This window comes from Mesoplodon mirus (assembly GCF_964341445.2).
Source record: "Mesoplodon mirus genome assembly, chromosome: 11".
NCBI lineage: Eukaryota > Metazoa > Chordata > Mammalia > Artiodactyla > Ziphiidae > Mesoplodon > Mesoplodon mirus.
This window is the reverse complement of record NC_138987.1, coordinates 45,599,040-45,619,610: the sequence shown is the minus strand read 5'-3', so window position 1 is coordinate 45,619,610 and position 20,571 is coordinate 45,599,040. Positions and strand designations below refer to the sequence as shown.

Sequence of the window (20,571 nt, the reverse complement as noted above, 5' to 3'; positions counted from 1 at the left end):
CATGCTATGTTCATGGATTAAAAGACTCAATATTGGGCTTCCCTGGTGGCACAGTGGTCAAGAATCCGCCTGCCAATGCAGGGGACACAGGCTCGAGCCCTGGTCCGAGAAGAACCCACGTGCCGCGGAGCAACTAAGCCCGTGCGCCATAACTACTGAGCCTGTGCTCTAGAGCCCGCGAGCTACAGCTACTGAAGCCTGCACGCCGAGAGCCCGTGCTCTGCAACAAGTGAAGCTACTGCAATGAGAAGCCCACGCACCACAGCGAAGAGTAGGCCCTGCTCGCCGCAACTAGAGAAAGCCCACGCACAGCAACAAAGACCCAAAGCAGCCATAAATAAATAAATAAATAAATAAATAAATAAATAAATAAATAAATAAATTTAGTTTTTAAAAATTCCTTAAAATAAAAAGAAAGACTCAGTATTGCCAAGATGGCAATTCTCCCCAAACCTGATCAATAGATTCAGTGCAATATCGGTGAATTTTTCAACAGGTGGTCTTTTTTTTTAATAGAAACTGACAAGCTAATACTAAAATTTACACAGAAATGCAAAGGATTGAGGTAGCCAAAACAGTTTTGAAAATTAGAGGACTCACACTTTTTTTTTTAGATGTTTTAGGACTTTAATGTCCTTCACATGGTCAACATAAAACACTGACAATGGATGAACAATAGGGGAAAAGACTCTTCAGCAAAGATCTTCCCGAACTCACAGCATCACTGGTCAAACACCAGAAAGAGAACAGTCACGTGAAGAAACAGTAAGGGAGTTTAACACAGATTTTTAGTTTAACAGCATAACTGAAAAACAAAACCAACCAACCAACCAACCGTTCTTCTACCCACTGAAAGGAAAGTAAAAGTGAATCAGGGAGCTTCCAAATCTTGTGAAGCAGCTTAAAAAGTGAGGGGGAGGGGGAAGGGGAGGCACACAACAGTTGAGAACGTAACACTCTAATGCACAAGGTCAAGGATGCTAACAAATTCTCAAAGTCTCAAAATATACCAAAAAGAACCGTATTATTAGAAATATAAAGGCACAGAGATATAAATGCATAGAGATATAAACTATTTGGTATTAAAAACAGACCTTGCTATATAAACATATAGTAAGTCACTTTTATCGCTTTATGAGAATAACCGTATAAAGAAAGAATTCAGAAGACCCCACTGCTGTCATCTTGCAACGGATCAAAATTCAACACCTCGAGGGCCCCACCCACCCTCCCTGCTGTGTGTCTGTGTGTCTCTAAAAACAATAACCTTCCATTTGCATATAATTAAACCCACAGGCGGCTCTGAATATGAGATCTAGGCAGAAAAAGTAGCAGCAAAGACAACAGTAGCTAGAATTTGGTAGAAAAGCAAGAGAAGATTTTTTAAAAGCTTCCAGTTCAAGTCAGAATTAAGGTTAAGTTTCAACAGCTTGGCATAGCTGTGGATGTTTTGCTGTTCTCTATGCCCTTTCAGGGAGATCGTATTGAGTTCAAGAGCTTTGTTGAGAAATCTTTTTTCTAAAGCATCATCTACTTTGGTGTTGCCAATGTGGAATGGAATATTCATCTTGCTTCTATTCTGGGGCTCCACCGGACATCAATTCTAATAGTAGCTTTTCCTTTTCGACCACTTCCCAAAATTATACTTCTCTTTTTCTGTCTAGCAGCTTTGGAGGGTTCCTTCACTGATGAAGAAGTTATCCACTGGTACAAGTGGACTTTGTCTTATATCCAGAACAAGCAGAGTTCTGTTGGTTTCAAGGGCCTTTAGTAGAGCCTTTGCTCCTTCACTGGTGAGGCCACACTGCTGCAGGTCAAGTGCTCCAAGCCACAAATCCTCACTAAGAGATTCTGCAAAAGCACTTGCACCCAGGTCACCAATGAGCGTGTCGCAGTTCAGAGTGATGCGCCTCAAACCAGCCATACAGTCAAGATCAGGACTCCTGGAACAAAGACTCTCAGCCCAGGTTTCTTCATGCCTTCTGGTAGTCTGATACTTCAAGATCTTGGCCATGTGATCTGCTCCCTGCCATGTCAGATTACATCCCGTGAAGTTTACTGTCTTAGGAGTGATAGAGTTCTTTACACCTTGACAAATAATTTCTAAACCTCCATCTCCAAGTGGACAATTCTCAAGATACATGTGCACCAAAGTGGCCGATTTATTCAATCCCTTTGTTAACATAGTTAAGTCTCTCTCTCTCTCAGAACTAGCCCATTTAGCTCCAGGTTCCTTAGCGCACCGACGCACTTACACAGCATTTAAGAGCTTCACACAACTAGAAGGTCGCCTCTTTCTTTCTTTCTTTTTTTTTTTTTTTTGCGGTACGTGGGCCTCTCACTGTTGTGGCCTCTCCCGTTGCGGAGCACAGGCTCCGGACGCGCAGGCTCAGCGTCCATGGCTCACGGGCCCAGCCGCTCCGCGGCATGTGGGATCTTCCCGGACTGGGGCACAAACCCGTATCCCCTGCCTCCGCAGGCGGACTCTCAACCACTGCGCCACCAGGGAAGCCCTTTATTTCTTATCGCAGGAACACGACTCCTGTAAACTTTATTTCTGTCACAACCTGTCTCGTCCAGCCGTGGCTGGAAGAAGCTCTGGATACAGATCAGGGGCAGAGGGTGCTCAGGTGCGGCGCCCAGTCCACCCTGCGGAGGCGGTCGGCGTTAAGTCCAGCAGGCCCTCCCGCAGGGAAGCACGCAAGGCGGGCAGAGGCACTGAGTCTTGCAGCGCGCACAGGTCCTCAGAGCGCGGGAAGAAGTCGGCCGTGGTGTCGCAGCGCAGCTTCACCGAGTGATCATGGCCCGAGCGCGGCCTCGGGGACACTTGCTGCGGACACGATGACCACACCCGCCTGGGGGTCCCGGCTCGCCTCCCGGCCCCTCGGGCGCTCACCGCCCGGTGGCTGCGGCCCCACAGCGTGCGCAGGACCCGCGTTGCAGCCAGACGACGCAGGGCCACGGGCCCCAGCTAGGCCAGCCCCTCCATGTCGCGCTACTGCGCCACCTCCCGCGGCGCATCGCCGGCCCTTGGCGCCAGCCTCATCGCCCTCCGCACGCGAGGCTGCGGTTCAAACTGGCAGGCGGCCCCGTGGGGGCGGGGCTCGAGGACCGACTCACACTTCTTGAATTCAAAATGTACTATAAAGCTAGAATAATCAAGACAGAATAGAATTGGCATAAGGATAGGCATGTATATCAATAGAACAGAGTAGCAAAACAAAAAACACCTCAAAAATATGATCAGTTGGGGCTTCCCTGGTGGCGCAGTGGTTGAGAGTCCACCTGCCGATGCAGGGGACACGGGTTCGTGCCCCGGTCTGGGAGGATCCCACATGCCGCGGAGCAGCTGGGCCCGTGAGCCATGGCCGCTGGGCCTGCGCGTCCGGAGCCTGTGCTCCGCAACGGGAGAGGCCACAGCAGTGAGAGGCCCGCGTACCGCAAAAAAAAAAAAAAAAAGATCAATTGTTTTTTTGTAAAGGTGCTAAGTCAATTCAATGGGGAAGCAATATCTTTTTTTTTTTTTTTTTTGACCACGCTGCACGGCTTGTGGATTCTCATTTCCCTGACCAGGGATTGAACCCAGACTGCGGCAGTGAAAGCCCAGAATCCTAACCACTAGTCCACCAGGGAACTCCCAAGCAGTATCTTTTTTTTTTTTAAGAGACAGTCTTTGACTTACAACGATTTTTTAAAATTATTTATTTATTTATTTATTTGGTTGCACTGGGTCTTAGTTGTGACAGGTGGGCTCCTTAGTTGTGGCATGTGAACTCTTAGTTGCAGCATGCATGTGGGATCTAGTTCCCTGACTGGGGATTGAACCAGGCCCCCCTGCATTGGGAGCATGGAGTCTTAACCACTGCACCACCAGGGAATTCCCCCAAGAAATATCTTTTTAAAAAATGATACTGGAAAAATTGGTTATCCACATTCCAAAAAAAAAAAAAAAGTTAAACCCTTACTTCACACCATACACCAAAATTAGTTCAAAATGGATCACAGCCCTAAATCTGAGAGGTAAAATACTTCTAGAAAGAACATAGGAGAAATTATTTGGGTTAGGCAAAGATTCGATAGATATGAGACCATAAACATACTACCAAAAAGAAAAATATTCATAACTTAGACTTCATCAAAATAAAAAACCTTTGCTCTTCAAAAGATGCCATTAAGAAAAATAGAAGACAAGCCACAAACCAGGAAAAAAATTTTAAATCGTATATTGATAAAGGACTTGATTCTAGAATATATATATTTTTTAAAACCTTACAACTCACAAGATGAACGACCCAATTTAAAAAGAGGCAAAAGATTTAAATAAACATTTCACCAAAGAAGGTAATACAAATGACTTATGGGCACATGAAAAGTGCTCAAGGGACTTCCCTGGTGGTCCAGTGGTTAACACTCTGCGTTGCCAATGCCGGGGGCCTGGGTTTGATCCCTGGTCAGGGAACTAGATCCCACAGGCATGCCGCAACTAAGAGTTCGCATGCCGCAACTAAGAGCCCGCATGCCACAACTAAGAGAGCCCACATGCCGCAACAAAGATCCTGCATACTGCAACTAAGACCTGGTGCAGCCAAATAATTAATATTTTTTTTAAAAAAGATGCTCAACATCAGTCATCATTAGGGAAATTCTAAATTAACCCACATGTCACTACACAACCCCTTGGATGGCTACAATTAAAAAGGCTGACAACCTCAAATGCTGGTGAGGATGTGGAAAAACTGGAACCTTCATACATTGCTGGTGGTAACGTCAAATTGTAAAGCTACTTTGGAAAATAGTTTGACAGTTTCTTATAAAGTTAAACATAAATTGAACATACAGCCCAATACTTTCACTCCTAGGTATTCACCCAAGAGAAGTTAAAACAGGTGTCCACAAAAAGACTTGTACAGGAATGAACATAGCAGCATTATTACAGGCAAAAACTGGAAACGTTCCAAACATCAATTGGTGTGTTGACTCTAATAACATAATAGCCAGTTGTTTCACCAGCAAAAGCAAGTTTATTCAGGAATAGCCAGAGGAACTGTAATTCATGATGTGGAAACTATGGCAGACTGCAAGTAAATCCAAAAAACACGAAAAGGGAGTTTGCTTTTATAAGGAAAAGGGGTCAGTTGGGAGGTACTGTGCTAACTGGAGTCCACTGGAGGAGCCTGGAGGCTTCCCATTGTTTGGGCTGTGACAGTCTCTGATTGGCTGGGATGTCCTTGGGCCGGAGGGATTTCTTCTTCCTGTTGAAGAGAGAGTAGAGGCACCTGTCTTCCTGTTTCTGGTCATTGAGGAGACATGGTGGGCATGACAGAACCCCCTAACGACCTGTCCTGGCTCCATCTTCAACTGAGGTTTCTTTAAATAATTCCACTGTGAAAGGTTAAAGAAAATGTCATGTATCCAGACAATGAACTACTATTCATATAAAGGAACAAACTACTGATACATACAACAACATGGATAAACTTCAAAAATATTATGCTGGGGCTTCCCTGGTGGCACAGTGGTTGAGAGTCCGCCTGCCGGTGCAGGGGACACGGGTTCGTGCCCCGGTCTGGGAGGATCCCACATGCCGCGGAGCAGCTGGGCCCGTGAGCCATGGCCGCTGGGCCTGCGCGTCTGGAGCCTGTGCTCCGCAACGGGAGAGGCCACAGCAGTGAGAGGCCCGCGTACCGCAAAATAAATAAATAAATAAAATAATAAAAAAATATTATGATAAGTGCAAGAAACCAGATAGAATAGGCTGCATATTGTATGTATTAGCCTCCTAGGGCTGCTGTAACAATTACCACAAACTTAATGGCTTAAAACAATGCACACTTATTATCTTACAGCTCTGGAAGTCAGAAATCTGAAATGAGTCTTATGGGGCTTAAATCAATGTGTCAGCAGAACTGCATTCCTTCTGGAGGCTCTAGGGGAGAATCGTTTCCTTGCCTGTTCTAGCTTCTGGAGGCTGCCTGCATTCCTTGGTTCATGGTCCCTTCCTCCATCTTCAAAGCCAGCAGTGTGGCAACTACCAGTTTCTCTGTCTTATTCCCTTATCACATTGCCTTCTCTGACTCATTTTGGCCTATGGACTGTAGGCAGAAATGCTGTAGATATCACTTGTCGGCCAACTCAATTAATAGCTAGCAGGCCTCCATTAAACCCTTTTCCACTGCCAATGACCTAGGAGGCCATGTGTTCCAGAGGTAAGTCAAGGAGAGCCACCTGACTCTCCCACCAGTCCATGCACAGTGAAAAACCTGCTTAAGACTTGAGGGTTGTTACTCCAACCTAGCCTACCCTAGCCTAACTTTGGAGTGGGGAGCTTTAGTTTAAAAAAAAAAAAAAAGTAAAATATATGTAGCGTGTCAGTTAAGTTATTGTCTCAGCTCCAAAGTCGCCCTTCCATGATCGGCTGTGTGATGCTGGGTGGTGGGGGAGACTCTGCGGCCACATTTCGAGGAGCAAGGGCTGGTGCCTGGCTCTGACAAGAGGAATGCTGCAGGCAGATGCGACGCGGAGAGGGGCTGCCCCCCCCCGCCACACTTCGCCGCCGCAGCAGAAAATAAAACGGCACAGGTGGCTCGAATTATGTGTGTTACACGCTGTGTCTGGTTTCGACAGACAGGTCTGGGACAGTGTGCAAGGCAGCCCAAGAGGGGGCCCGGAAATATCTGGAAGAGCGCTGGACGCAAGAGGCGAGGAGGGGACTGGCGCGGGCGGGTCTGCACGCACTGACGACCAGGCCATTGGAAACAAAGATGCCCCAGTGGTCAGACACGAACCCCGGACGTGACAGCTCTCTGCAGGACCCCATACCCGGAGGCGACCCCAAGGAGAAAACTCAAGGGACTCCCAGAATCGCTGGAATCTGTGTGTGATAGTTGGTAGAATGGGAGCTCGTAACGACGAAATCCGGTTAGGAAACCTGGCCGGGTAAGATACCCGCCAGTCTCGACTTCGCCCGTCCTCACCGTGTCCCCGGGAACCGCGACCCCGCCTTAACCCGTCTTCCCTCGGGCTCACACGCCCCGCTGGAAGTCCCTCCTCCAGGCTTGGGGCTGCTCTGGCCCGCGCGGTCCCTTCTCTTTGGTGGGCTGGACACTGCTCCGCCGCACGGCGGTCCTCCGGCCGCCAGGGGCGTGCGAGGCCGCGTCCGGGCCGTTCTGGTCCGAGACGGCCGCTCGACTGCTCCGCGGAGCTGTCCGGGCGCTCCCAGGCCACCGCCTCCAGTCCGTTCCCCCGGCAACGCCTCGGGCCGTTCCCCCGGCAACGCGCGGCCGTTCTCAGTAGCAGGGGCCATGGACCAGGGGTCGGGCGGCGGGCCCCACCGGGCTCGCGGCCGCTTCGGAGCGCCGTCCTGCGGAGCGCGGGCTCCGGGGGCACCCTGGGCACGCTTCTCGGCCTGGCTGGAGTGCGTGTGTGTGGTCACCTTCGACCTGGAGCTGGGCCAGGCGCTGGAGGTGAGGGGGGCAGCGGGCCGGGGGGAGACCGGGGAGGGCGGGTCCTGCTCCGTCGCCGCCGGCTAGTGTGGCTCAGGCATCGCCGAGGGGCGGCGGGAATCCCTCCGCAGGTGAGGTACCCTCGGGCAGACAGACCCCCCAGGTGGCCTCTTCCTCCTCAGAAACCCTGCACCTGTCACTTCCTGAAAGGTGCGCTCCCAAGCAAAAGAAAAAAAGTTAAGTTGCCAAGACCGCCCTTTGGGGTGGAGGAGCGAAGAGCCATGTACCTCGGATACCCAAAGTGGTACTCTTGATTTTTCTCCCAGTAAAAAGCTGTCTCCTCTCCCTTCCTCGCCCCCGCCTTTCCCACACTATTATACCTTCTCCCCTCATTTAGTCCAGCCAGAATCCCAGGGGTCACCCTTGACTCCTTCCCTCCCTCCACCCCACATCCCATCCGGGAACAAGGCTGACAGCTCCACCTACAGCAGGGCTGTCAGATTCATTACCACCGCTACTGTACCCCCAAGTCCAATATTTGTGGCTCTCTTGCTTAAATCTTTGGAAACCTCCTTGTTCACTTAGAGTCTGATCCAGACCCCTTGCGGGTCACAACCAGACCCAAGAGCCATCTTTCTGTTCACGGACTGCCCCCAGCCCCCCAAGCCTGGGGTGTCCCCACTACCTGCAAGGCTCTTCCCTACCCCCACCTGCGTGGGTGTAGATGAAAACATGACAGACTCAGGGAGGAAGGCCTTCTGTAGTAATGCAGGCCTGGGGGGACGGTCTTCTCCAGGCCCTGAAGGCCATGATGTAGACCATGGAGCTGACCAGGGCAGGGGAGGCTGGGAGGTACGCTTCAGCACTCTGTCAGAAGGAACTTTCTGAGAACCCAGGAGGTGGCGCATCCGTGACTGCAGTTGGCTGTGATGAGGCTGATCAGCCATCGTTGGAAAGCCAGCGTCAGGGGGAGAGGGTGTTTTCCAAGGCCTTGCTGAACTCCATGAGGCTGTGGGAAGCCCAAGTCCTAACAAACAGCAAGGGCTGACACTGCCCAGCTCACTGTGGAGACCCCATTCCACCACACCTGTCCCCACGTGGCACACCAAATTAACTTGACGCAGGGACCTGAGCACAGAGAGGTGAGGTGATTTGCCTAACGTCACAGAGCCCACGTTCCTGCTGGTGCCCAAATTGTTCCCAATAAAATCACGAGAGAGGTTACTGTTTCCTTAAGGCATTCTCATGTATAATTTTCTAGGACTTAACCATTCAGGCAAGAACTGTTAAAGGCTCCATGTGCTTGGGCTTCTGAGCTTTGCTGAGGCTGTACAGCTCAGGGAGGGGGTGTTGGGGGGACCCACGGCCCCTCCTAATCATCAAGTCTGTGCAGGAATCAGGCAGTGCAACCACACGACGCTCGTCAGGTTTGCATCTTATCTTTCTTCTCCCCCCTGGAAATCATGGGGAAGATCAGGGGTCATTTCAGCTGAGTCCACAATCACTCATGGAGCATCTGCCCTGCGCTCGCTTATTCCAGGCTTGGCCTGGCTGAGCACCACAGAGGCTCTGGCGCTGTGCTTGGCACTGGGACATGATGGAAGATCCAGGGACTGCCTTCCAGGAGCTCATGGATCACGGAGACTCCATGGACAGACGCAGCTCAGAGGAAGGAATGGGGGTTTGGCCATATCTTGGAGGATGAGAAGGAGGCACCCGGGCAGGGGAGAAGAGGCTGTTTCAGGTAACCTCTCCCCCCAAAAAGCCAGCGAAAGCAAAGGCAAGGAGCCAACCATTCACTCATTCAATAAATCAAGTATTGGGCAACTGCCACCAGCCAGGCCCCACGGTACTGGTGCTGGACACATGGACACAGAGCTGAATGCGATGACAGGGCTCTGCCCACCAGGAGTTCACGTTCTGTGCTAGAGACGCAGAGAGTAAGTGGTTCAGGACCCCCTAGAGTGCATAGGGTATGTTGAGGGGGTCCCACCCACATGGGTGCACTGGAGCCTGCAGGCGAGGCAGGGATCAGACATGAGGGGAGAGTGGGCAAGGCTGTGCACATCAGCTGAGCAAAGGGCCTAGCTCTGCTGCCTCAGCCCTTGGAAACTCTCCTCTCGGCGTCCCCGCTGACCCGAGAAGCCCATGCAGTGAACCGTGGCCCGGGGCCCAGAGGGTCCCTCCTCCCCCAGGTGTCCGCGTCCTCCCCGCTGCAGCTCCTGCACTGCCCAGTCTCAGGACCCTTTTAGTCTTCAAAAGTACTGAGGGCCCCAAGGGGCTTTTTATGTGGGTCGTATCTATCGAGGTTTCCTATACTAGAAGTTAAAACAGAAAAATTAAAAATGCTTATTAATCCATTTTAAAAAACAACGGATACCATGTGTAAACAAGAGAAGCCACCGCAATGAGAAGCCTGTGCACCGCAACGAAGAGTAGCCCCCACTCGCCGCAACTCGAGAAAAGCCCGCACGCAGCAGCAAAGACCCAATGCAGCCATAAATAAATAAATATTTATTTATTTATTTAAAAAAATATATATATATATTTCCACAAAAACAACCATATTTTCAAAAACAAATTCAGTGAGGAGATTGGCATTATTTGACACTTTTACGTCCCTTTTTAAAGGCCAAATAGAAGGCAGCTGTATCTTCATGTCAGCTTCAGTCAGTTCCCCTTTATGGCCTGTGTCACAGCCTCTGGAAGCCACACTGCACACAGTGAGAAGAGAGTGAAAAAGGCAGCTTCGGCCTCTGGGAGCCTAGGGTACCCACACCACCCTTCAAGAAGCACTTTCCTAGAGGTACCTTCTCCAGCAAGGCGAGGCTCGCTGCATCTGTCTTCCTCAGGGGCGACTGGGTTACAGGAGCTGCAGCCCCTGCAGACTGGCTCCCGTGGAAAGGATGAGCCCCCTGTGGTTCCAGGGGACAGGGTGCATCGTGCGGCAGACCCCCACTCTCTGCCCCTCCCTGAGGGTCGGCTCCCTTCCTCTCCTCAGTCAGGCAGGGCCGTCCCTCCGGCTCTGCTCCCAGCCTGTGGACAGTGAGCTTGGAGCCCTGGGCACAGCTGTGGAGCCTGCTCAGATGCTACAAAACTCCTGTGACTGCAGGCCAGATTCAGAACCCTGACCTCAGCACCGAGGGCCCATCGTGGCCCTGCCCCAGCTGCCAGGCACCCGCCTTTCCTCTGCCCTTCCCAACAAGGACACGCAGGGGCCCGAGTGGTCCTGTGGCCCCACCTCTCTTGGAGCCATCTCAAGGTACCTCTGTGGGTCCGCCCCACAGACAAATACTGTTTGGCTGGCTCCCCTCCCTCCTCTTGGCCCTTCCTTCTTGGTGCCTCCTTAGCTGACATCTTGAGATTTCCACATGCCCCACCTGTTCCAGTATTCTTTGGAGACATGTTTTCACACACTCCACAAATACAGGCACACCTTGGAGATGTTGCAGGTTCGGTTCCAGAGCACTGCAGTAAAGCAAGTCACACAGATTTGTTGGTTTCCCAGTGCATATAAAAGTTATGGTTACACTCAACTGTAGTCTATTAAGTATGCAAGAAATACCATTATATCTTAAAAAACAATGTAGATACCTTGTAACAAATATAATAATGAAAAGGTTTGAGATATTGTGAAAATTACGAGAATATGATGCAGAGATGCAAAGTGAGCAAGTGTTGTTGGAAAAATGGCACCTATAGGCTTGCTACAAACCTTGATTTTGTAAAAAATGCAGCATCCGTGAAGCACAATAAAGCAAAGTGTGATAAAACGAGGTGTGACTGTACACTATTTGGTGAGGGTCTACTCCCTGCCGGGGGCTGGGAGGCAGAAGTACCTGGGACACAGTCCCTGTCCTTAGGACACTTGGTGGCAGCGGTGGAGACAGAATAGGCCCAGAGCAAACAAAGACAGAAGCTACATTATTACAGTAGTGCGAGTCCCAGGGCACAGTACCTTACCATCTGGGGGTTCAGGGCACACCTCAGAAGAAGCTTCATGTCAGCCAAAACCCAAGTCCTCCTCCGCATGGGAGTTTGGCCGACAGAGTAAGGAGGGGGCCACGCCTGCAGGCCCTCATTTCCTGGCTCCCAGCATAGCCGCTTCCTGGGAGAGCCGTCCTGCTGCATCTGAGCACGGGCCAGGGCAGCAGCGATGCCCAAGGCGCACCAGGTCCCCAGGAAACAATTGGGGGCCTCCAGGGAGTGAGGGCTCTGGAGGTTCCCTGCCTTTTTCGTTTCCTGCAAAGAAATCCATTCTGGCCATTTGCCTGTGTACAGGGCTACTGGCTCCCCCAGAGTGTGGCCTGTCTCCCAGGTAGAGCCTGTCCAGCTGGTCACGCTCACTGTACACTCCAGGGTCCCGGGTACTCCAGGGGTCACACTCCAAGCGGCGAGCAGGCCAGAAGCTCCCGGACTCCTGACTAGCAGGGGTTGGAGTGAAGATGCTCAGAGGCAGGGGTGCCAGTGTCAGGCAGCATCTGAGTTAAGATGGGATGGGGAGGCTGGCCAGGCCGTCTGGGAGAGCAGGCCCAGGGCAGCCGCAGAGCCTAAGACCCTCTGGCTGGGTGGGGTTGGGTTCGGAGCGCTGAGAGGGTACAGGAGGTGGGGGCCAGCAGGCAGGGCCCTGCAGCCGCTCTAGGCGAGAGAGGAGGCTATGGGGACAGACTGTCGGGACATGGGGGCAGGGAGGCCCAGTCTGGGTGAGTGGCCTTGAGGGCAAGGGGTGTGATGAAGGGAGTCCAGGAGCTCACCCGGTTGTGCGAGAAAAGGGAAGGATGGAGGCCAGGAGTGGCCTCAGGCCGAGAGGGGCCTGGGGAGGCAGGGCAGAGGGCTGGAGCCCTGAAGAGAGGAGGAGGGGTCATCAGGGAGCCAGAGGTGGGGGAGAGCCAGAGGTGGGGGAGAGCCAGAGGGTCTGACAGTGCTGGGGTGGAGGGGGGGACACACCTGCAGCCCAGCACCAAGCCTGCCAAGCCCATGTCACCGAGTGCTCTGTGTCCCCCGCAGCTGGTGTACCCCAGCGACTTCCAGCTCACGGACAAGGAGGTGGGTCCCAGCCCTCTCAGGAGCAGACCTCACCCGGGGAGCAGGCCCTCACTGGCTTTCCTGTGTTTCAGAAAAGCAGCATCTGCTACCTGTCCTTTCCCGACTCCCACTCAGGTAGGCCACCCCGCCTCGCCCCGGTCTGGGTGTCTCTCTGGGGCTGTGGGGAGAAGAAGAAGGAGGGAGATGAGGCTGCCCAGGAGCCCCTGCGGCCAGGCCTGCACAGCCTGTAAGCACCGGTCCCCCTTCCCGCTCCAGGGAGACAGCCAGAGCCCCAGGCCGCAGCAGCCAGTTTCCCCGGTTCCCGCGGAAAGAGGAGTCTCTGGGCAGTGGGGTCTGGTCTCCTTCACCCCAGCAGAGGGGTCACCAGGAGCTGGGTCCTGGCCTCTGCTCCTCTCCAGGGCTCGGGTGTCCGTGTCGGCCTGGTTTTCCACCCTGGGCAAGCTACGCCCGGGCCACACACGACCCCCAGCCTGTGCTTGCCCACAGTGCACACGCTGCGGGGCTGTGGCTGTGCTCTGTGTGCTGAGTTTAAACCCTTAGGTGCAGGAATCTAGGACACGGGGACCTCTGTTGGGAGACACAGAGCCGAGGGCTGGGCTTTTCTGAGGCATTTGCAGCCCGACAGGGGCTTCACCCCCTCCCTGGCCCCCCGCCCCACATGCTGGCAGGAGAGGCTCCAGCCCAACCTGGACACAGCGTGAGGGGACCACCTGTTCCCCAGGCTGCCTCGGGGATACTCAGTTCAGCTTCCGCATTCGTCAGTGTGGAGGGCAGAGGCGCCCCTGGCACACGGATGACAGGCACTGTGACAGTCGGGCCCCTGTGTCTCTGCAGGTGAGCCGGGCTGCCTCTCCCCCGCTCCTCCCCTCCCCCTGCAGGCCAGGGTCAGGCGGGTGTGAGCGGCCCCTTCAAGGCGCCTGGCCAGCCCCAGCCAGCAGGGTCTCCAACTGCCGCAGGCCAAGCCCGGCACCCCAGCCTCGACTGGGGGTGGGCCAGCGCTTCTGAGCACTTGCCAGGGTCCCTGGGGCTTTTCCTGTGCTCCACGTGTGCGCCAGGGCGTGGCTCGGTGTGCAGAGGCCGGTGCTCTAGGGCCCCTGAACCACTCACCACTGTGTCTGCGGAGACATCCCTGCAGAGCTGTTGCCTGCCATCCGGGCCGTGACTCCCAGGCAGACCCCGGTCTGGGGAGAGCACACAGCAGCCTGCGTGGGGGTCCGAGGAGGTGGGAGGGAGCGTGAGCAGTGGCCGTGGCCTGGCCGATACCCCTCCTTCCAGAGGGAGCCCGCACACTACTTTGGCTACGTGTACTTCAGGCAGGTGAAGGACAGCTCTGTGAAGAGGGGCTACTTCCAGAAGGTGAGCAGCTGGTTGCTCTGGGGTGGCCCTGCTGAGAGTTGGGGGCCAGCACCCATTGGGAGAGGCTGATGGTCTGGGGGGGTCCTGAGCCTCCAGGAGCACCCACCCCGCCGTAGCCCTAGCCACTTGGCCCTGGGCGGGGGCCACCGTGCCACCTGGGGGCGGGGGCGGCCTCTGGGGAACAGGCTCTGCTGCCCCTCCCTCGTCCAGCCGGGCTCTGGCCTCCCTGCTCCTCGCTGAGGGAGGAGGGGGGCCCTCGTCACACTTTCAAGATTAGGACGACTTCAGTCTTGAACTCAGACACCAAAAGCAAAAGCTGCTTGAGCCCTGGGGAGACTATCCCAGGATCCTGGCCACGTGCATTTCCCTCTGAAGGCCTGGGGTCCAGCCCTGCCCTGCTGCACCTGGGGTTTTCTAATAGCCTGGAGTCCCACGTCAGGCCATTCCTGGGAAGTCGGTGGGACACCCTGCCCTGGGCGACCCTGGATGAGCTGGGCCTCAGGGGGTCCCCCGCACGGTCCCAAGGGGCTGGGGTGACATCTCACCGGCCCCGGGCCCTGCAGTCTCTGGTGCTGGTGTCCCGCCTGCCCTTCGTCCGGCTGTTCCAGGCGCTGCTGAGCCTGGTCGCCCCCGAGTACTTCGACAAGCTGGCGCCCTGCCTGGAAGCAGGTGAGTGGCCGGCAGGCGCTGCCAGAGCTGCCTCATCGTCATCCCAGCTGTAGCTCCTGGTGGCTCCGGTGGGCAGCTTCCTCCAGGACAGGCTTCTGACGCTGGCCACCTGTGTTCGCAGTCTGCAGTGAGGTTGACCAGTGGCCGGCCCCTGTGCCGGGGCAGACCTTGAACCTGCCTGTCATGGGAGTCGTCCTCCAGGTGAGGGCGGCTGGCTGGGGTGGGATGGCCCCAGTGCATGTCGACACGCCACCTGACCCACTGGCAGCTGCTTCCTTCATCCATAGGTGCACATCCCATCCAGCGCAGACAAGCCTGAATCTGGTCCTCCAAAGCAGTGCAGCCACAAGGTGGGCGCCCTGCTCCCAGGCTGGTGGCCCCATACCTGCCTCAATCCTCAACCCTCCCACCTGCCTGGGTCTCCCCACCTCACCTGCTGTGGGCCCTGGGGGTTGGCCAGACCCCAGACACAGGGGCCTGCGTCTCCGTGCAGGGCTGTGGGGCGCAGGGAGGCATGTGGGTAGGGACTGCGGCCCCCGGGACTCTCCCGGGACGACCGGTGCTGCTCGGGGCTTGTGAGGCGCCATCCTCCCCCTCGGCCTGACCCCACCCACCCTTCCTCTCAGAACCTGCTACCAGCCCCGGTCGTCCTCACCAGTGTCCATGAGCTGGACCTGTTCAGGTGAGCCCGGCAGGCCACCACCTGCTGCCCCGGTAGGTGATGAGTGATCCCACGGGGCTCAGGCCCATCGGGGTGGGGGGCGCTGGGGGCCATCAGGAGTTAGCCCCCAGCCCATTCTGAGAGGGAGAGTCACACAGAAGAGGAGCCCGGTGCCCCGATGTCTGCCCCCAGAGGAAGTGAGCACCGTGGGCAGGAAGTCAGGTCCTGGCAGGCAGGTGCAGGGAAGGGAGCAGCTGTGGTGGGAGATGCTGCCAGAGGTGCCCTCTCTGGGGGGCCAGAAGAGGACCCCACCTTTGGAGACCCTCTGGCCCTGTGCTGGGCCCAGCGGGAGCCAGGGCTGCCGGTTTCAGGCATGGCGGGGGTGTGAGGCCAGGCAGCACAGGTGGAGGGTGAGAACCGGGGCAGGCGGGGGAGTGCCCTGGACACGCCCTCGGCGTCTTCACAAGGCCTCACCGCCGGCTTCCCTCTGGAGTGAGGCCCAGCCTTCACCCAGACAGGGCCTGCCTGGGCCTGGGTGGGGGCAGGTGGGCAAGGGCTGGGGAGCCTCCCACCCGGCCTCCCCAATGCCCCCGCCGGCCCAGGTGCTTCCGGCCCGTGCTGGCCCACGTGCAGCTGCTGTGGGAGCTCATGCTCCTCGGGGAGCCCCTGCTGGTCCTGGCGCCCTCGCCCGCTGTGTCCTCAGAGATGGTGCTGGCCTTGACCAGGTGGGTGGGGCAGCAACGCGAGGGTCCGGGGGCCCTGGACCAGCCCTGCAAACTGACTGTCCCTGCGGATCCCTCCCCACAGCTGCCTGCAGCCCCTCAAGTTCTGCTGCGACTACCGCCCCTACTTCACTGTCCACGATAGTGAGTTCAAGGAGTTCACGACGCGCACGCAGGCCCCGTAAGTGCCGTCCGGCCCACCTGTCCGCCTGCCCGCCCTGCGCCCTCCGCCTGCGTCTGTCTCTCCTCCCTCCCTCCCTCTCTCTCTCTCTCTCTCTAGACCAAGCGTGGTCCTGGGAGTCACAAACCCTTTCTTTATCAAAACACTCCAGCACTGGCCCCACGTCCTCCGCATCGGGGAGCCCAAGATGCCAGGTGAGGCCCCCAGCCTCCGCCCAAGGGTCCTGGGAATGCGGGGTCTCGCCGGGTCTGAGCCTGCAGAGGCAGAACTGAGACCCTGAGGCCCGGCCATGGGGCGTGTCTCGTAGGGGACCTTCCCAAGCAGGTCAAACTGAAAAAGCCCTCAAGGCTGAAGACCCTGGACACCAAGCCAGGTCTGTGCCCCTCTTCTCCTCCCAGGACCCAGAGACACGCCTTGGGGAGGGGTGGGGCGGGCAGATGTGCTGGCACAGCTGAAGGGGGTGCCCCGCCCCAGAGGGGAGCACACTGCCATTCTGCCCTCCCCAGGCCTCTACACTGCGTACACGACCTACCTCCACCGAGACAAGGCCCTGCTCAGACGACTGCTTAAGGTACCGCTGGGGGGTGCTCCGGGGGCAGAGAAGCTGGGCTCGGTGTGTGAAGGGGGCGCAGCCGGCCTGCTGTGGCTCAGCCCTTGCCCCCCAGGGCCTGCAGAAGAAGCGGCCGTCGGACATGCAGACTGCAGTGCTGAGGCGGCACCTCCTGGAACTCACACAGAGCTTCATCATCCCTCTGGTGAGGCCCAGCGGCGGGGAGGAGGGGGCCAGACTGGAGGGGCAGGCAGCAGGCTGTGGCCCAGACTCCAGACTCACTCCCCTTCCTCCCCAGGAGCACTACATGGCCAGCCTCATGCCCCTGCAGAAGAGCATCACGCCCTGGAAGGTATGGTCCAGGGAGGGCCTGGGAGGATGGTGGTGGTGGTGGGGGTGTCAGTGTCGTGTGTGTGCAGGAGCCCCTGGGGCCAGCCCGTCCCCACACCTGCAGGTGGCCCTCACAGGGAAGAGAAATTCGGGCCACACAGATGGGGGAGGGGTTCGAGGCCCTCTTCTCTGGGAAGGGTCACCCTGGGATCTGTCACTGCAGGGTGGGGGCTGGGGGACACACAAGGGGTCCATCTGCCAAGTGCCCTGGGGAAGGTCCTGACCAGCCAAGGTGCAGGGCCTGCGAGGCCATGCCCCCCACCCAGCACCCAGGCTCACCCAGCCCCTGTCTCAGACCCCTCCCCAGATCCACCCCTTCCGCCAGGACGACTTCCTGCGTAGCCTGGAGCACTCAGGGCCCCAGCTCACCTGCCTCATCAAGGGCGACTGGCTGGGCCTCTACAGGTAGGTGGACAGTAGGTAGGATCCTGGGGCTCCTGCTGCTGGTGGCCGTGCCCATCCCTCAACACACAGGGTCAGCCTACAGCTGCTGCCCCTTGCCCCCCACAGGCGGTTTTTCAAGTCCCCTCATTTTGATGGCTGGTACCGACAGCGGCACAAAGAGATGGCCCAGAAGCTGGAGGCCCTGCACCTCGAGGCCATCTGTGAGGCGGTGAGGGGGGCGCTTGGCTGTGGGAGAGCGCACAGGGGTGCAAGCCCCGAACAGGGGCTGGAGGAGAGTGCAGGGAAGGGTGGACACAGGCCCAGAGCTGGGCGAGGGCCTTGGCGATGGATGGCCTCATCTCGACCCCACAGAACATCGAGATCTGGATGAAGGACAAGTCCGAGGTGGAGGTCGTGGATCTGGTCCTGAAACTTCGGGAGAGGCTGGTGAGATGCCTCCCAGCCCTGCCCCACCTCGGCCAGCCAGATGTGAAGGTCGCCTGCCCCTGACCACTGCTGCCCCTGCAGGTTCGGGCACAGGGCCACCAGCTCCCCGTGAAGGAGGCGACGCTGAAGCGGGCGCGGCTGTACATCGAGACAGTCATTGGCTCCCTGCCCAAGGACCTGCAGGTCGTCCTGTGCCCTCCCTAGGATGGGGCCCCTGGCCCAGGGCCTGGCTGCCCCTCGGGGCCTGGGTCTGGCCGAGCTTCCCTCCCCCGAGTCAAGCACGAGCTCCCCCACCCAAGCTCCCGGCTGCCCCTGGCCCTGGCCCCCCACCTGGCATCACCATCATCCCAGCAGACAAGGTGGCATTTGGAACTACAGCCTGGCCCCTGACCGTTGGCGGATCACGTGCTGGCAGAGCCTCCCCTCCCCCTGGGCCCCACCTGCCCTCTCCAGGGTCTTAGGCAGGGGTGGGGGGCAGGCTGTGAGCCCTGCTGATCTGATCTGGGCCAAGGCCACGCACCCCTCCAGGAGCCCATCTGCCCAAGCCCTGCAGGCCCAGGCGTTGCATCTGATGCATCCTTTAGACCCACCAGGCTGCCCAGCTCAGGACGGAAGGAGGCGGCTGACAGGCAGACCCCTCTCTTCACACAGCCCGCCCCCCGCCTGTCTTGCCTGGGGGCTGAGGGGGGAACCTCGCCTGTGGTCATCGCTTGGGAGGGGAGAAGCCGCTTTGCCCGGAGAAGAGCTATGCCCTGTGGTTCGCTGGGATGCCGCCAGGACCCGCGTGGCTGCCAGGCGGGTCCAGGGCATTGTCTTTGTTCCAGTCCAGGGACACCCCACTGGGCACCTTCTCCGTTCACTCTGCCCTGCGCTGCTGCTCGGCGGCTGGCAGGCCCTCGAGTCGCCCCTGTGTCCATGCAGCCCCACAGGCAGCGAGGGGCTTGGACTCTAGACTGACCAGGCCTCCGCAGCCAGAGCCCTTCACAGCCACTGCGGCCTTGGGGCACCAAGCTCCTCGGCAAGGAGTGAAAGTCCCTCAGAAGGGATCCACGCCCCCATGTGACACCTTGGAGCACCGGGCCAAGCAATCAGCGATGCTGTCATCAGCACCGTCACAGCTCAGCGCAGAGTGGCAGCACTGGCAGCTGGTGGGGGGCAGGGCAGGGCAGGGGGAGAGGCGCGGACCCAGAGCTGCAGGCCTTTGGGTGAGTCTCACCGTCTCCAACCCCAGATGCCTCACCTGAGGCACAAGGCTTCATAGATGCCAGCGTGGGCCTTGGCGGCAACCTGAGCTGAGTCCTGGCTGAGCGACATGGTGTGGGAGGCAGGCCGAGCGGGGGGGGGGGGGGGGGCTTTCCCTTCTCTCCTGATTCCCTGCAGTCTGTGCCCTGGGATGGAGCACTGACGCAGCCGCTCCTCCCAAGTGGGGTTCGGTGGAGCCGCCAGATGACAGCAGGCGCTGGCCTCAGAACTGCCAGTGTCGACTTATCCGGCCCTGACCGCTGCCTAGGACAGCCCAGCGCGTCCCCAGCCTGCAGACAGCTGAGCTCAGCCTGGTGTGTGACCGCAGTCAGAGGACAGAATCGAGGCAGCAGAGGGAGAGACGAGCTGGAGGCCCTCAACTGAGGAAGGACTTTGTGGCCCCAGTGCCGCTTTGGACAGCCTGCCCTGCTGTCTGGCCTGGAGGGGTGGCCCACGGGCCCTGAGGGGTGTGCCTCAGCACATTGCACAGTCCCCTCCCTTGGCTTTCTGAGGGTGACTGCAGGTGATGGAGGGCTGCAGGGGAGCAGCTGCAAGGGGGCCTCCGCAAAGCCCTCAGGGACTTTTGCCTCCATCAACCCAGGAAGGCACAACCAGAGTCCCCTGAATCCTTGCATCCTCCCTCGAGGTCTCTGCTTGAGTCCACGCCGCAGCCCCTCACAGCGGGGCTTGTCCTCAGGAACACTGGTGCAGGGGGATGTTGGGGGAGGGACACCTGGCAGAGTGGGCCACACTGCCCAGGGTGGAATCCAAAGCTGAAGGGTAGAGGTGGGAGGAGGTCCCTCCCCTGGAGGGCCTGGGGCTGTGTGGAGGGGCCTCGTCCTCACAGACTGACCCCCCTGCCCAGACGAGGCCTCTGAGCACAGCGCAGCCTGCGGGTGGGGGCTGGGGGTGGAGTCCTGCCAACTCCATCGTCTCCCCCATAAGCCCCCGGGTTCCCTCTCAGGATCAGGTCAGCTCCGGCTGGGCTGAGGCTCTGTCCCCCCACCAGGCTGGGGACAGGCAGTGAGGAGGGAGGAAGGGGCAGGAGGATCAAAAGAGGCAGACCCACCACTGACCAGAGCCCCATGGACAGGAGGGCCTGGACAGGCAGGAACCAGTGGTCCAAGAGGGCGCTGTGGTCGGCGGCCAGTATGTGAAGCCGCCTGCTTTTGGGGATTGTGTGTGGGCCTGCTGTGGTGGCTGGGATGGGGTGGGAGGGCAGTGGGCTGATGCAAGGACAGGAAGGACAGTCTTTACCCCCAAGCTTCCTGCACTCTATTTAAAGACTCCGTTTTAGTCTGCGATGGTGGACTTCCCACATCTTTGGTATTAAAATGTCCTTCTGTGACACAATACTTATCTTTTAACTTCCTTTTCTGATAAAAAGTTGGCATCCCTATCAGAGCCTGGTAACTTTAGGGTCCTCTTGGTGGGACGTTGGGTGGGCCTTGCTGTGAATGGGTTCAGGGCTAAAGGGGTGA

General features: G+C 57.3%; 1 protein-coding gene across 2 annotated transcripts; it reads left to right on the top strand.

The window, feature by feature from the left end:
* Positions 1–7,247: 7,247 nt before the first annotated feature.
* On the top strand, positions 7,248–20,425 carry DENND6B (DENN domain containing 6B). Of its 2 annotated transcripts, XM_082634874.1 has the most exons (20): positions 7,248–7,463; positions 12,450–12,488; positions 12,560–12,602; positions 13,210–13,322; positions 13,764–13,844; positions 14,408–14,513; positions 14,635–14,714; positions 14,801–14,863; positions 15,140–15,195; positions 15,777–15,899; positions 15,982–16,077; positions 16,177–16,271; positions 16,385–16,450; positions 16,584–16,648; positions 16,743–16,832; positions 16,926–16,979; positions 17,313–17,422; positions 17,528–17,630; positions 17,774–17,848; positions 17,930–20,425. In XM_082634874.1, exons 1-20 carry the CDS (start codon positions 7,302–7,304, stop codon positions 18,050–18,052), a joined length of 1,743 nt encoding a protein of 580 aa, XP_082491000.1. In that variant the 5' UTR covers positions 7,248–7,301; the 3' UTR covers positions 18,053–20,425. The 2 variants fall into 2 exon arrangements, with proteins under 2 accessions (XP_082491000.1, XP_082491001.1); XM_082634875.1 differs by lacking the exon at positions 12,560–12,602 and having other exon boundaries at positions 13,802–13,844.
* Positions 20,426–20,571: the final 146 nt, after the last annotated feature.

What these genes read in the sequence shown, in the direction of transcription:
- DENND6B (XM_082634874.1), top strand. Translation starts at nt 7,302, where the DNA reads ATGGACCAGGGGTCGGGCGGCGGGCCCCACCGGGCTCGCGGCCGCTTC. An exon ending in CAAAGCAGTGCAGCCACAAG is followed by an intron (nt 14,864 to 15,139) that starts GTGGGCGCCCTG and finishes CCTTCCTCTCAG; the next exon opens with AACCTGCTACCAGCCCCGGT. An exon ending in TGAAACTTCGGGAGAGGCTG is followed by an intron (nt 17,849 to 17,929) that starts GTGAGATGCCTC and finishes CTGCCCCTGCAG; the next exon opens with GTTCGGGCACAGGGCCACCA.